This window comes from Synchiropus splendidus, chromosome 3 (genome assembly GCF_027744825.2).
Source record: "Synchiropus splendidus isolate RoL2022-P1 chromosome 3, RoL_Sspl_1.0, whole genome shotgun sequence".
NCBI classification, from domain to species: domain Eukaryota; kingdom Metazoa; phylum Chordata; class Actinopteri; order Syngnathiformes; family Callionymidae; genus Synchiropus; species Synchiropus splendidus.
In genome coordinates this window covers 26,965,518-26,982,707 of record NC_071336.1, presented here as the reverse complement: position 1 = coordinate 26,982,707, position 17,190 = coordinate 26,965,518, and the positions used below count along the sequence as shown (strand labels likewise).

General features: G+C 41.5%; 1 protein-coding gene across 2 annotated transcripts in view; it reads right to left on the bottom strand.

The window, feature by feature from the left end:
• adarb2 (adenosine deaminase RNA specific B2 (inactive)) overlaps positions 1-13,238 on the bottom strand; it is a 159,087-nt gene extending 145,849 nt beyond the window's left edge. Inside the window, exon 1 of one of the 2 annotated variants that reach the window (XM_053858334.1) lies at positions 12,837-13,238. In XM_053858334.1, the coding sequence (XP_053714309.1) occupies positions 12,837-12,939 (103 nt within the window). In that variant the 5' untranslated portion in view covers positions 12,940-13,238. The remainder of the gene's footprint in view (positions 1-12,836) is intronic. The other variant, XM_053858333.1, reaches the window with a different exon arrangement.
• Between the last annotated feature and the right edge of the window lie 3,952 nt (positions 13,239-17,190).

The following is a 17,190-nucleotide window of genomic DNA, read 5'->3' as shown; positions in this document are numbered from 1 at the left end:
TGAAGCATTGCAGGGGCACGTTTTCAACTGACTGATGAATGTACATCAACAGAAATGTATATTTCTACACACAAGAATAAACATCTTTTTTTTTTGGGCTTTGGTAAAAAAAAAAAAAAAAAAGTGGGATGAAAAGCAGTAATGGATCTATATCATTCAGCAATGCCACAAAAGCTTCCACGATTACATTACATTTATCGACTTGTTAACCAGCAGCACTGAATCAGCGAGGAGTAACCAGCCTGCTCTCCAATGCCTCTTCATTTCGGTGCAAGAGAAAACAAAAGTCAGTTTCTTCTCTCTTCAGGTTTGAATCATCATTTCAAGTCTCAATCTCACTCTGTATAGTGGTGTTGAACATGTGACTCGGAATATGAAGATCGATGCTGACTCCTCTTCTATGTTCTGGTATTACAAAACAAACTTCAGTTCACAGTGCAACAAGTTTTCTGTCAGTGGTTTTCTGTTTAGCTAAAGTTTGAATGAACACATGCTTCCAAAAATTACGAGTCTGAACTTCCTTTTCAGTTATGGGAAACAAACTTCTGAGGTGACCCACATATCCAATGAGGCGTCTACTGATCTGTGGTCATTACAGTTATTTTTATGTGAGGCCATGTGATGCCTTCATTTTCTTTCTCAACCAAAAATGCAGAAACCATATCCCATGACCTTGTACCTAATTTTAGAATGCGTTTTAGGTTGATGTGCGCAGCAACCTAGTCTCTGTCCTTTACGCAAGACAACACTGGTAGCCTCGGGTCCCACACACCCTTCACCAGCTTGAGCCCCACAGACCCGGTGTTGGCAGGGAGGATGTCGAGGAAGGGTCGGACAGGGGGGGGGGTTGCGGATAGACCAGAATTATCAGGCGCCAACCCATTAAAGCTGACTAGCCAAAGCGCCACGCATGAACAAACAATTCCACCGGCTCTTAATCGATGTATATTCAGGCCATATTTGCTCAGGACCAAATACACGCTGAGCTCTGAATGGATGAGTGATTAAAGCGCTCAGTTTCCCTGTCAATGCAAACACATTTACTAAGCTTCGCTACTTCACCACAAATCAAAAACTGTGTCCCCGCAAAGCAAAAATAAGCACACCAGCTGAGGCTATTAAGAAAACAGGACCGAGTTTACCTTACAGATTTGCCTCGTGGCGACTCCAGCTCATGCATACTCGGCCACAGACGAGAAACTCAGCGGTGATATCCTCCACGCCAGACACAAGTAAATGCAGGCAAAGATATTTTTTAAAATACCTTTTAAAGGATTTGCAAGATAAGCCTGCCAGTCTGCGAGTAGGAGCCCTGAAAGGTTGCTGGAATCCGAGGATGAGAGAGGATTTAGTGTAGTGCTGGCGAAGGCGAGGGAAAACGGTTATTTAAAGCTCACATGTGAGTAGAATCATCAAGTAAAGAGGCAGTTATTATGGATGTGCTCATCATTATCAATGGGCTAATCTGCCATTAAGCACTTCCAACACAAACACTGAGCCATTACACGCTGGGGGAACTGGTGTTCATCATTTGCTGTGAATTAAATGCCATCAGATCATTTCTAGTATGAGGAGCACTGCTCATGACCCCTCAGCTACACACACACACACACACACACACGAGTGCTGAAGAACACTGAGCCCTGCGACCACTGCATGGCACGGCTCAAGCGTCCATCACCATAATACTACTTATACAATGTGCTTTTTATTGAACTGCAAAATGGCAAAAATGCATCTAAATAAAATGACAAAATATAAACGCCTCTTTTTTTCTCGTGGGGGTCGGCTCCTTAAAGATAGCAGTCCTCCACAATGATGTTTATTGTAGTCATGTAGTCATTATTGTAGTCTTGTCGTCATGATCACAATTTTCTGGATTTCATGATTGAGAGAAGCCATAATTCAAATTGAATTTGAACTTTCTCAGGTCACGACAGAATCCACAGTTCTCTCTAGGATTTTTTTTTTTTCCAGGGTTGCACGGGTGTCTCCGTTGTGGGAGCGTTAGGGGCAGCCTGTTGTACTTCCATCACATTCCACCTAAAAGTGCTTTTAAGGTCGACCTTAAGTCCCGTTCAACTGACAGCAACTGTGCTAAACAGCTAAAACTTCCCCTATGCTGGGATGTTCCTAGAGTAAGGGATAAGATCCCATAGCGTAGGGTACCCCAATGTCGCTGAACCATGGACTCAATGAATAGCCAACAAAAATAGATATATTCGGCATTATATTCAGATTCACTTCAGCAACTGATCATCGACTGTTGTATAATAGCTAGGGATGGGACCTACCACAGTGAGGCTATTTACCTGCATTAATGTGGCCACCATGAAGTCACATTGAAGCTATTATTTTGATCTCACACTAAGTTAGTTTTCTCCCCCTTTTGTGTTTTTGTCTTTCCCCATGTTTTGCTAGTAGATGATGTACTTTCTCCACCTGAAATAATGCTTGTATTTCCAATACTAAAAAAAATAACCATTGAAAAACCTACTTTCACATTTTGCCCATGATCCATTTACAGTGATATTCACACAAAACTGATATGCACTGGAGGGGTTCACTAGCCCTTCTGAGCCCGGTTAGTTGCCCAAGCTAGCAGCCAACCTGATCCACCTTCACCCTCCTTCTCTCTGGACCCGCTCCATCACTTTTGTACTTTTGTCATTCAACTGGCTCTCCGGGGCAAAGCGGAGTCATCATTCTTGGTCATACAGCCTGCAATGAGTTTCTTTTTGGGGGGTTGTTATGGAATGTACTGTCTATAGCTAGTTTTGTATTATTTATTTATTTTTTGGATATGTTTATGTCTGTTTCAACACAGTAATAATTTTCAATCCTAACTGAATTTCAACGTTTAAATGATTTCATTTATAACTCATGCTCACTCAGAGAGCATTTCAAAGTTTTCGGATCTCTGTTTCATATTAGTCGTTCCTTCTGTTTCTGGCCGCCCAGCCCTTCACAATAGTTGCAGTATAATGTCTCCCCTGAGGAAATTTCATGGCCCACCTCTGAGCTCCACTGTAATTTACAACTCAATATTATTTCGCTTCTAACACTGTATCTGACATTAGGGGTCAAAACTACCAGAGCTGGAGAACACTGTCCGTGCTGCCAAGAGAAGAAATGTGTCTGCTGACGCTGCAAACTCTAATAGACCTGAATATTATATATTAAATGGATGGACAGCAGCGATCATGATGATGCAGTACATGAAAGTTCCGCTGTGGTCCCCTGGTTTCCCCATCACTGCCTTGCGAAGGTGTAGGTTTCTCCCTGACCTCTGGAGAAAACACTGGAGAGGGCCCCTCTTGTAAAGCAATCCCAGCTTATTAATGGTAATAAATGCAGTTTGCAGCTCATCCCTCCACACTGCCAGTCGCCGCCGCCCCCCCCTCGGCAATAAGTCGCGTCTGTTCTTAGCTAAAGTCTCCTTCATTAACGTTATCTCAAATAGGCACCCAGTGTGATGGCGGAAGAAGGGACGCCTAAGCTGCTTCATCCAATTTCATTATTCCATATGAGGCAGAGTATCACCGTTAGCTTTGCCACGTCAGCATGGACTGCGCTGCTGTTGTGCGGGTCCAGTCACCCAGCGGAGACACTTTGTACTGATGGTCCTTCAGTCAAACATTTTGGGTTTGTGTATTTTTCACTTTGATTTCGACCTGAACCTCTTGGCGCTGCACCAATAAGAATCAGCTTCTTTTCCCGACTCTGGTTTGGCTCCCAACTGTGACACATTTTCTTTGACTGAATAGACGTCACTTATTGAGAAACTACTGGCTGACTGTTTCTTGGTTATTATACTTCATCAGCAGGCCTTCACCTCTCAGCCATTGGGGTTACATGAAACAGCTCAGTACACAGTGTCCCTGAACACTTCACCAATGAAAGCAGAAAAAGTTGAATGTCCCCTATTGACTTTTATGTTTCTGTTTGTAATCAAATAACTGAATGTAGCCTTTTATTTAATAGCCAGGGTGCATGAGATGGAAATTTAATTCAGCAGTCAATGACTTTCGATGGCGCGTCAGCTGAAGGTCAGCGTTTCAAATGATCCACCTTTGACAGAAAATATGTCAGGACCACAAGGTCACAAGGTTCATTCATGGCTCTGGATTGTCTTTTTGTATCTTCACTGACAAACCACATATTTTAAAATTGTCCAGTTTTAGTCCATCGAAAACTCACTGTATTTCAGTCAACATTTTTGTAGTTGAGCATCATCAGGTTTAAATAAAATAAATAAAACTTGGGGCAGAACTACTGCAGTCCTAAAATGCTCCAGCGTTTTCAATAGTCCTCCTGCATGCAGTTTGGTTTGAAGGCACAGGGGCGCAGCAAGAGGATACATAACTGGAGGATACCGCTGCCGAGATAAACGTTTCGCATTTCTTCATGTGTAGTAAATGAGGAGCGAGTTTTTGTTTATTTTGTATTTCTTGGAAAATATTTTAGTCTTGTTTTTATTCGTCAACCACAACGCAAATCCACACAGTTTTAGTCAGTGTAATTGTAACATTGGTGCCATCTTTGTCTGACGAAATTACCGCGAGATAGGACGACATCCTTGAGTCCCGATTCAACTTCATTCCGATACAATTTATTCGGGGTGCACTGGTCACCATTTTTTTTGGCCGGACTAATTACACGAACTTACTAAATCACAGTAATACTGAACATCAATCAATCAAAATCTATCAAAAACTTTTAAAGCAAATGAACAATACAAATGGCAAAGTGCTTGATATGAAATAAAAACAGTGTATTCCCTTTTGAATATACAGATCAAATCCACAAGGTAAACTTCACTTGCTAAATACTGGAAAGTTGCCGTATCACCTGACAGACTGCTCCTCTTTTTGTCAACTCCACTCACCTCAAAAGTATCACAGCTCCAGATGTACTATTAGCAACTGACAGTACACATCCGGTCTTCAACAACAGAACTCATCTTCTCATCCAAAATAAACTCCATGAGCATTGGTTTCGCCTACAGTTATCTCCGGTTAGCATTCCTTTGTTAGCCTCTTGGTAGTGCTCGATTTTGGCCGATTTAAAGTGTCTTGTCTAAATGCGGCATCTGAGTCTGTGGGTGCACACGTTGCAAACTGCAATTCGGTTGTCATTTTACTGTACGGAGAAGAATTGCCTGCCAAATGACCGCCACCATGGCTGGATAGCGCTAATGTCTGCAGCTGCAGGTCTGCTGTGCAGGTGGGGCTGCAGCATCACAACATGCAGTGCGATTTTCCAGAGAAATACCTGCTCAGTTTTTCATTTTTACACTGCGATGTGAATTTGTAAAGAGTAATAAAATTACACATCATGGATAAATAGAAATAGCATATTATTAAAATAAATACATAATTCTGGGTCTTATTGTTTACGTGATTGAGAGCTTGTGTCATGCCAGACTTCAGCTCAGACACAACAGAAGAAAACACAACTGAGGCGAATGTCACCTCAGTTCTACACTTCAGATTTAACATTAGAGACATAGCACGTATATTTGTGCAACACTCAGCGATATCCCACCAGTGGCTGCAAACCAATGAAGAAGAGCTTGGGAGCAGAGAGAGCTAGCAACTAAAGGGATGCAGAGAAACAAAGCAGGAGGACAGCGAGAGCAGATGAGGGGAGAGAGCGAGACAATCCCGTGCTACAGACTCGGGGTATGATGACTCAGGGACGACGAAACAGTTAGAGCTAATTAGGATCATTAAACGGACAAATGTTTTGCCTGCAAGATGTGAAAAGTGCTTTCACTGAGCAAGCACATTTCTAGGTTGGATGTGAACGCTTTGCTTGTATCCTTGTAGAGAGACCTCATCTACTGTCAAACAGTTTCAGCTTCTGTGACTACTGAGTCTTAGCACTTTGAGTGCCACTGCGCATATATATATATATATATATATATATATATATATATATATATATATATATATATATATATATATATAGCGAGAGAGAGAGAGAGAGAGAGTTTTCCTCCTCCACGTCCATCATTGGTTTTGTTTGCTCACTATGATGTCAATATTTACAATTTTAAGAGCTCAATTTGATCCGAGTCAGCGCAATAGTTTCTGTGTTAACTTGACAAGATCCAGACTTTTTTTTGATTGCCTTTGTCTTTACTTTGGTTGTGCAAGCTTGTAAATATCCACAGAAGATTAAAGATATAGATGGTGACAAACCACTCTAGTAGTAGCTACTTTTTCTTTACAATGCCGTACTCATCTCACATACATTAGTGTGTCTATTGCATATCACACCATTCACACATGAATAATGCAAACATACGTTCCGTTGGTTTGTCAGTATGTTGCTGTGATATGCCACCTTCTGTTCTCTCTCTGGCGCCCACATGTGACAGATCCTTACAGACAAAACTCAGGGGAAAATCTCAAAATTAGACAAGTAAGCCAAGAAAGACAAAAGCATATTTTCCTTCATACGATCAAATGTCAAATCACATTTCGACTTCCATCTTTTTTTGGCGCCGGTGGCGTGGCCGGCGGACTCGCACACACACACGCTGATAGAAAGTGATCATGCTGCTGACTCGCCGTGCCGCATGTACATTGATGGGGGCTGACAGTTAGCTGCGAGCGCCTCCGACACACCAGCAGGAACAGAAACATCACTGCTACGTTGAGGCGACGGCATCATCTCACACGCCCGTCACCGGACAGGAACACACGCACAGTGTTTGGTTGTCAAAGAACAACATTGCTACGACAAGCCTCGACATTTCAGCGCCTTAATTGTTGACAAAATATCGCGGGATTTATTCGTCGTGACCTTAAAGCGGAGTTAACTCTTATAGAACTTGGAGGGGACCCTGACCAGGGGACTATTCCAGAGCCAAGTCAGCAGGGGGGCAAATGAGATAACAGCTAATTACGCTAAAGTTGTTCTTTTTTATTCGGTGGTCGTTTCATTAGCCGTCCTCCGGAGACCACAGCCAGTCCCAACCCCGCTCACCGCCTTCAGCGAAACACTCCCTCACTCAGAGGACAGCATGTCCTAAACTGCTGCCTTCTAGTGCCGCTACCTTTAATCAGCGACTGTAAATTCTGGCAGCCACGCAAGCCGCGCCGCACTGTTCCATCCACGCTGACCTTCATTAACCTGATAAATGCCAGCAGTGTTTTTCGCCCGCAGCTTAAATGCATTTATCAGCACAAACACAAACAAATGTAACAGAGGTTTAAAACCAAAAGCAGTACATGGGGGAACAGTTTCTGAGGCGGCCCTTCGGGACTTGAAGCAGGCGGTTACAGGTCCGTGTCCGACATGAGAACTGGATAGGGGCCAGTTTTCCTCTGCTATAGAGGTGAGCAACATTTTCAGCTCCTGGCACCGAGGCTACTGTCTGTAGCGCATCACTGGTGACCGTTTCATGTCCTCCCAACTCGAATGTGGGTCGTAAACGGCAATTTGAACTGATACAGAAATTGAAAAATCGATGGAAACCGAGGCATGTGAGTGACAAGAGAGCTCCATAACACCACGATAGTGGAGGAATGTAACACATCTAATGATGCTGCAGCCTTGACACAGAAATAAAATACTCTCTGCATGCAACCTTTCTCATATTGTTAAACTCACATTATTTTTACAAAGCTTTTGTTTATACGTATATCCCAATAGATAGTTTGGAGACCATGTAGGAGGGCAGAAATTTTGGATACGGCTGGTGATGAAGACAGGTATAGGTGGAGAATACTGCGTTACGCTGCAGGAGAAGTATCTCTTATGAGACAATAACTGAGATGGTGTCAACTATATATGTATGTTAGAGTATTAAAAAAATCATACTACATACTGCAGTATGTAAAAGGAGACAGTATTCAATATTTCTAAAAATGTTTTTACTTACAGTGGTGGAAAAAAGTCTTCAAACACCCTCAAAATTCAGCACAATCTCAGACATTATCATGAAAAATCTTGGATAAAAAAGGGTGACTACATTATATTGACAGAGACAAATATAAATGATAAATGATGATGAAAGCTTCATTGTGTCAACATTGTCATCAAATGAACAGAGAAATAAATAAAATTCTTCTGCCAAGTGCACAAAGTAGAATGCATGGGGTATCATTTTTCTTTCCACGACAGCAGTTACATGAAAAAAGAATAATAATAAAATAAAATCAAGTGCCTCTCTGACAATTGAATTGGAATCCAGGGTGTCCGATGAAAATGCACTGATTAAGACCCAAAGCTACCAAATGAGTCCGAAGCTGTTAGTATCTGAACTCTCATGGGCAACAAGTTTAAGAAAGAAAAACAATTATAAGTCATTTATGGACAGTTTAAAAGCAAATATGTTGAAATAACGCATGAAAATAGCACATTTAGAACATTAACTCAAAGTCCTGAATCAATAAAAACAGTCCTATAATAATAATTTTCAAGACAAGCTATAAAGCAATATAATTTGCTATAATGGAGCCATAAAACAAGATTTAAACTACAGTGAAATAAATATTTGGTTTACAAGCTTTAAGCCAACTCTTATGGGAAAATGTCATCGGAGGAAAAAAAAAGTCTGTAAATCACTGTTCAGATAATGTGTGGACACAACCGCAAATATTCTGCTATCGCCGTCAAAATCACCGCTTTGAAGCAGAAAAGAAAGACGTGATATACATGGTCTCATTCTGAGGAGTTTAGCATTAAAGTGCAACATTAATTTAGTACTAAAATGACACTTCAATGCAACATGAACCCGAGCAGATATAGTTGCATCTCCTCCGCTGCATATGTTCATACACTGTTCTGTTATTGTGCAGGTGCTGTAACGCCGATCTAAAAGGAAAAACAGAAATCCACAGGGACAAAGCGACATCCTCGTCCCCGGGCCAGCGCAGCACAATGAGCTCCATCAGCCCAATCCACATATTTGGACTGTTTGTACCAATGCAGCAACAGTTTCCTTCTACTCTGCACACATTTTCTTCCCGCCTCTATCCCGCCGTTTCATCGATTCATTCAACCTCCATCATGAAAGTGAGTGGAAACATTGTCCTCCTACAAGGCAGCTCATGAGGAAAAAAAAGATCTGCCAAAGACAGAAACTACATGAACGGACAATGGGGAGTTTTTCATCTCTCTAGACACACAAGTGTGAATCAGGAATACAGACGTGCAATCATGAAACTACTGGGCAAGATGAGAGGGAAAACCTCCCCTCACCATTACTGTTTGTCATCGTCTCATTCATATCAACACCTGCACTCATAAACAAAGTACAATGCCATACACATCACTGTGTAGAAAGCCAGTGTTTAACTCTTCAGTCAGCCTTGACCTTACATCAACCAGAGGAACTCTATTACTTAAAATCCCTTTCCGTTATTATTGTTGTTACATGTAACATTTTCAGATGTGATTCCCACTAGTGGAGAAAAAAAAAATCTCATTAAAACATCCTCAAAAAACACTGACAGAGAAGGTGTTAATGACCTCCAGCTATGAGGATTGTTCAATATCCTTGCCTTTATTTGCTGCTCATAAGAGGTTAAAAAAATGTGCGCCCCATCAGTGGCATGAAAACCTCAAAAATGGTCAGGGTCAGTTTGGTTATTTCATCCCCTTTCGACCTTGGAAACTCCCTTTGAAGGAGCTTTAGGACACACATGAATAATAGGAGAAACGGAGGACAAGGTGTGAAACTATTCAGCTGCATCTCATAAATCAAGCAGCTTCAACAATATTGGCGTTTTGTTCACTGTAAATATTTTTTTCACACCTTTCAGGACGCACATTCCTTCTACAGGCTTCTTGTCAGGTAAAATAATCGACCCATACACTGGTCAGGCTGGTCAAAGCCATCGCCTATGATGTGCAGACCTGGCTGCAGTGGTCAGTAGCTAGTGCTGATGTTTATCAGTTGCAGATACCACAGTCTGTCATATAGAACTTCACTTGCTCAGAAAATGCAAGTATTTTTTAAAATACTTATTAGTGGTCCTAACTTTATCGGCGAACGCAATGACAAATGAGAAATAAAAGAAAATGACAGCAATTTAAATCATGATTCTTTACACGTGCATTGAAGTTCAAGGGTCAATACTGTCAACCCTTTTCACAAATTTACAAAATTGCGTTATTTTTATTTAAGTTATTTTATCCAGCTTTTTCAGTACTTATCTTAGATCAGATATATATATATATTTTATTATTGAACTGTTTAACTACTTTTGTATGAGCAACATGCATCCTCAATAAACAAATCACCCATCTTAACATGCAAAAAAACATTTTTTTAATGTTACATTCCAAAATAAAAATTTCTCTTGGCTTCCACGTGTGGGCTTTTGGCTGAAGGACAATGATGAGCTCCCTGCTTTTGTGTGGTGCTGACCCCACGTCTCTGCTGACAGACTGACGCATGATGACCCTCATCCTTCTGCCGCACACCACCCCACCCCCTCGCCGTCCACGAACAAGATCGTGAAAGTAATTACTCCATAAATGATGTGATACTGTGTGTCTTCCGCCTTCCCCCGGGGCACTTGTGATGATGCGCTGATATACTGCGCCGTACGCTGAGAGCACTGGGTGATAAGTGTGCTTGTAAAAATGATGATGTCGGTGTATAAATCTCTGCACTGCTTATTTGAGTTCATTCAAAAAGCAGTGAAAAGTCAAGCCGAGCCTTCTGCGAATACCTCAGCGACACAAGTTTAATCGAACGAGTCGCAGAAATTTATGCGCACCGGCCGACTGTCGTTGGTCCAGATGTCCGGTTTTAATTTGGTGACATGGTAATATCACTCAGGGACAAAGCAGTAAAACGTCACCCCGCTGCTAATTAAGCGCCGACATACGTCATGACACAAGAAGGCTGCAGTCACATGCACACGACCAAGACAGGTGGCCGAGAGAGGGCGCTCAAGTCCGCACAATCGCACAATGAAATCGAGAATTTGCTTCAGAAAAACGCGCGAGGAAATTGCTGAACGATTTCAACAGCTCAGATATGTAGGAGAAGTAACAAAAAAAGAAGGCTGGAGGTGTGTTACGCCAATTCTGCATGGTGACAACCCTCCCCGCCGCGGAGACCAGCTCTCAATTCCGGCATCAAAAATCCGAGCGTCTTCTAATGATATCACCTGCCAAAGTGTGTGTGTCTCTCTGACACAAGAAAACAATACAATTTGATGAGAAGAAAATGGGATTTTGTTGATATTTCAACCTCAAAAACAAAGCAAATGAGAGGCAACACAAGACACCTACTGCAGCCTTCCACGAGCCCAACACAGCCTGCATCAAAAAGCCGACCCTAGAGCCTGGCCCCTAATGTCCCGTGTTATCAAAATGAATCAACACTGCTGATAAATTAGCTGCCCAGCGCAAAGGGCCGCGAGCTAATGTGCATGCCTTGTGTGAAACTCATATGCAAAGCTTAATGTTGTGGAACCAATTCTGTCATTTCCATTATGTAAATACATTTGCCTCAGCACAATATTTTATGTATTGTCTCCCTTGTCTCAATTACTTGGGCTATTAAAAATCAAGAGGTTATGGAAATGAGGAGCGGTTGTCTGTTTGAGACTTGATGACAAGTGCAAAGTGTTTATGAAAGCTTGTTATGCATTCAATTGCAGTCGGACGTGTCAACGTGCTGCCAGCCATCGTGCGACGGGGCGAAGGCGCTACTGTTCCAGCCACAAAAAACCCACAAGTGGGATCGTTCAGAAGTGAAAAACGCAGAAGTGAACGTGTCATTTGAAACTCTGACGGCGGCGGCGGCGGCAATAATTAAAGTGTTCTTTCTGATGATGTGCCAAACACTGTTTTCAGTATCTTTCTGTGAATTAGCCAAAATGCCACAACATAAATCCTCTAAAGATGATTTATTTAGAAGTACAAAACATTCAGTGACATTCCCAGTCTCTTAAATGTCATTTTTGTATTTGTTTTCAGAGCAGAAACAGCACGTGGCTGCTGAGAAATGATTTGGCAATTTATCAAGTAAATACCATTTTTTAAATATCAAACTTGAGTGAATATTTTGATGGACTGGATTTGTAATTGCCTTGTTGTTGTTTTGTTTCAGCTGAGTCGGTGTAAGAAAAGATCAAGTGAGATTTGGAGTTGCTTTCATCACCAGTTCGACTGCTGTTATATAAATAGTGAAGTTCTGAAACAGTAGCATTTCAGAATGCATAAGCAGCGACCACAAAAAAATAATAATAATAAAGTTGTAAAGAAGGTTTGATTTAAAAATCAAAATCCAGCAACTTAATTTTGAAGTGTATTCATCTGAAAGTGGTTTAGTATCAATTCACATCCTCCTCAAAAAATAAAAATGCAGCACCATTAAATTTGCAATCCATACATTGTTTATATTTAATATGGAGTTGCTAAATCGCTGGTTTTAAGTGGGGCGAAAAAAAAGTTTTTAAAATTTGTATTTTAATAAACCCAAACATAATAAATCATACCACCTCGTTGTCACGGATAAACTCGTGTATTTGCTATTTTTTAACGAGGATTGTTTCAATTTAAATGAAGAATAAACTTTGAGGTGGGGAAAAAAACGATTTATAAATACCAAAGGCTGTCCGTTCAGTGACCACCAAATGCCTTCTTTAGTTATCACAACGCCAAATAGTTATGTTAAATAACATTTCCTTTATTTTTCTCTGACTCCAAACGCAGCGGAGGAGTCGGGAGCGTCGGCTGAGGCAGCGCAGTCGCGCCCGCCTGAGCGCTTCGAAGCCCCGCCAAGGTGCGCTCGACCTCTGGCACTCAGCGGGAGGAATAAAAAACGCCACCGGAATGAAAGAAGTCTGCTAAAGTTGTACCTTTTCTCTTGCAGCGTCTCCTCCGTCTCCTCTTCAGCTTACATTTTAGCTGTCCGCTTTGGGCTCCGGACGCGCGGCTGTTGTTCCCGAGCACCGACGCCATCTGCGCGGCTCGTGTGGCAACTTGGACCCGGCGGCTCGACTCTGGCTCTGCGTCGCCCGTGCCTCCCCGTCTCTCTGATAACGTCCTCGAGTTTTGACGTAGGCGTTAATTTCAAGTCCTGCCTCCCTCCAAAGCTGGGGAGAGAACGTCTTGTTGCTCTGAGAGTCACTGCGAGATTGAGCTCCCGCAGATCCACCAGCACGTTTTTCGGCGTCAGCCACTTTGGACTCAATCATGCAGGACGTGTGTCTGTTAGCCGCCGAGGATTCTAATTAGACTCCACTCCTGCTTGTCTGGGAGGAGTGACATCACCGGCTCACTCTCCCTGGTCACTCTTTTTTCCTCCTGTGACTAGTTACTCACTGCGCTGTTTCATGGAGGTCATTGGTGCTGTCCACCAGCGAGGTCAGAGGTCAGCCCGGACTACTTATTTTCTACCAATTTTGGTAGAAGCATGTGTTACGGTTTCCTAAAACGGACTCTCTCATTCTTTTCATTCAATGCAATGCATTTGGAGTTGAGTTCAGATGCCATTTAGCCAGTTCGAGAGCATCAGAGCACTTGAAGGACACAATAGGGGACTAAAAGGATGCTAAAATTTGACTATAAAGAAGCGTGCATCCGTGAATTACTGTAAGCTGTATGTTTAAACTCGGTCACGCAAGTGGCTGAAACTTGAGCTGTGAACAGTATAACATTTTTATACATTGTTATATATAGAGTCAGATTTTTAGCATAAATGTTTCATCTGAAAATTGTCGTCTGACATGTTCATCCAGAACTCGACATCATAGTTTTCCAACTCTGAGTACAAGCATACCTCTGTTTTATCCATCTTTCAAGAAGTTTCAGGGTGAACTGTCGCCTCTACTAACCTCTGCTTGCTAGAAAACTGTTAAGCAGTGACAATGATATTACAGTACAGGCATCACTAAATGAATGGCCGGGCCTGATTTGGCCCACAAGCCTTGAGTTTGATACATAAACCAAGTGTTCATGGACAGATTTATTTATTTTGTGTTTCTTCTTGATGCAGCTGTTGCTTTATTTCATTATTAATATTTTCATACATCCGCATCCCATTGCTTTCTGTGCCACTGCATTGAAATTTAGTTTTGAATATGGACTGTTTGGTGTCTGTTCTGACAATAAAGGAACCACTGTCGAATCTAACCATTGAGGGCTCTTTCGCATTACACAGTGACTTAGAATCGTTGTCCCAAACGTCGATGAGTCGAGCTGAGGTGGTTTCCACAGTTTGTCATTCTGTTTGGATTCAAGTTCTCTACATCATCTCATCACCAGATATACTTATGAAATAACTGCAGGTCAGCTCCACATGCCTAAGACTCAAGAAAATCAAAGCAAAGTTTGTTTGTCTTTTTTTGAAGCCAAAAAAAAAAAAGAAACTCTGCTGGTTCGGTGAGTCCAACAAGGCGTCTTCTAAATCAGTTCATCCTGCTGATATGACTGGATGAACATGGGAAATGTGCATCAACACTGACCTGGACCGTCAGGTGTCCATTTAGGAAGAAACTTCAGGAGAAATACTTTGATTCCTATCTCACACAACAGAAGCAGAGCGGGTGACCGTGTCGACCTTGCAGACCTGTGTGTGGTGACAAACTTTGAACACGGTGACATTTAGTCTTTCCTGTCTGAAACCAGCTTTCAGGAAGTATTTGGTGCTGGCTGGAGGTTGTTGTTTTTTTCGCTCCAGTGGAAGGTCAAGTGAGCTTTGGAGGGAGGCGCTATTGTACCGTGGGACACACTGACAGGCTGCAGAGAGACAGGACTTCAACTGTGTTTGATTCCCTCCTCTCTCTCTCTCTCTCAGACAGGATATAAATGTTGGAATTCAAAAAACAACAAAGCGATGGCAACAAGAAAATAATTTAATTCATCCATGAAATTTGATATTTTGAATTCTAGCGCATTAAACTGCTATATTGTGTCATGTGTGCTTCTAACTACCCATTTCTTCTTTATGCTTAAATAAATAAAGTTGTTTGTTGAGTTGGGTCATTATAAGATGATGGTGGTGGCTCCCAAAATTGGACCGCTGACCTAAATAAAATCATGGAATGAAACCACCCCACTCATGTGTATGCACTCGTGACAGGTAAATGATGTTTCATGAAACAGTGTCCTGATTTTCAGAGGCCATCAGATGGCACTGTTTGCTTTAAAAACAACAACTAATTCAATGACACCTGACATCATTTCTTAACCAAGGGCGCCATTTAATGCCCTGTGAAGATTCGGACACTGTTTCATCAACCCTGCAATACTGTTTCATGATACTACAAGACTAGGGACTTCTCAGCGCTGGGGGCATACCAGCTCAGACAGGGCAGCGCCAAGACTATGGAGTCTGCTGTCAGACACACTGATCTGCCCCAGTTCTGCTCGAATGGAGGAAAGAAAACATATTTACATATTGACTAAGTCACATTTCGGCAGTCATAAAGTCATAATTCTGGACAAAAAAATATGGATGTGACATTATGGATTATGGATATTACATTATGGGTGTTTCTAACTGATAAGAGGTTTTCTAATAAATTAATGGGAATTATTCACATTTGAATTATGTTTCATATTTCACATATTTGATATCAGAATGATCTGACGTAGTTAAATATGTACACGTGAGGGTGGAAGTTCTCTAGTGATGAGCGAACTCTTTGCTGTATCATTTGCACAGAACAGCATTTTTTCTCATCCTGGGGATTTTATTTTAAACTTCATGTTTCTGTCTATCTGATCTCTTAAATCATAGATGTTTTAGTTATGACATCATATTGTATGATGTGGTGCGGTAAAAATATTCAATGTGAAAGAAAAATTATTTGAATCAGAATCAGAATCAGAACCAGAAAACCTCATTAATCCCAAGGGAAATTATGTTTGTCACATGCTCTGTACACAACATATCACAATAAAATGAAAAATCAATAATATTATAAAGTACAAAAAGTAATAGAAAAGAGCTTAGAAACAATGTGCAAGAAAATACTGATTCAAGGACAGAGTGAACAGAAAAATGTGCCAAAGAAACGGTTTGTGTCAATTAATTTTTTTAGTTTTTTTCTGTAATTTAATTCATATAAAGAAACCTGTTTTACTCTAACAAGTAGGAATAAAAGCAGAAGTGTGGTTAAAACCAGGTCATAAAGTGGAAGACCTTGTGCTCACAGAAACTGGACTCGAATCCGAAAGAATGTATCTTCATCCTTGTGTTTCAATACAGCCCTCTTGGATTCACCACAGCGGCTACAAGAAGCTTCTCCTACAGTTTTTCTTCAGTGGGAGAGATTAAACTCTACCACCAGACGAGGGTGGAGTCTGAGAGGGCTGATATCTTAAAAGCAAAAGAAAACATCAAGAGCTTTATTAAGCATTAAAAGAACTCTACAATAGACTCTGAAACACTGAGGCAGATATTAAAAAAGAGGATGATGTGGATTCTCTTTTTCAGCTTGTCAGCAGTCGCATAGCTGAGTTTAGCAAAAGTAGAAGTTTGGAAATATTTTCCATCACTTCTCCAGGAAGAAGAGTTGGACATAGCAGAGGTTTGACTACGTTGTTAGATACCGCAGTGTTTTGAAACTGTGACAATTAAAATAGTCACAACTTAAAATTGACTGCGTTTCTGTTTTTAAAAAGTCACTTTGAGCCTTTGTCATTGAGTGGAAATGTTTCTCTGAGGCCCGAGGGCAGAGGAGGGGAAAATAATAAGAGGAGAGCAAGGTTGCCGGGGCCGACCGCCTGGCCGTCATCTGCCCTCAGGACACCCACAAATATCCATGTAAATTGCAGTTTAAGAGAAATCAATACGAGTGACAAGTTGCCGATGCCACTATCTGGGGCAGTAATGAAGGTGTGCTAGTGGGGGGGCTGTAGTACTGATAATAGAGCACAGGCAGGGTGGGCCGGAGGTCTTATACAGCCACACACACACATACACATGCTCACACAAAGCAAGGTCAGCTTTTTATATTGAACTAAGAGGCCACAAAAAGCTGGAAATCACTTTGATTGACGCGATTTTACGGCCTAAAAGTGCAGCAGCACGCTGAGTGACATTTATTGCTTCCAACAAAGATGCTTTTGTTTACAGCACCGTTTTTGTTCAGAACCGATCACAATTTATAGGAATCAGCAGAAAATCTTTTTTACGTTTTTCCGGATTTCTAAACATAATCCAGTCGAAAAAAATATATATAAATATTGCTGACAGACGTAATG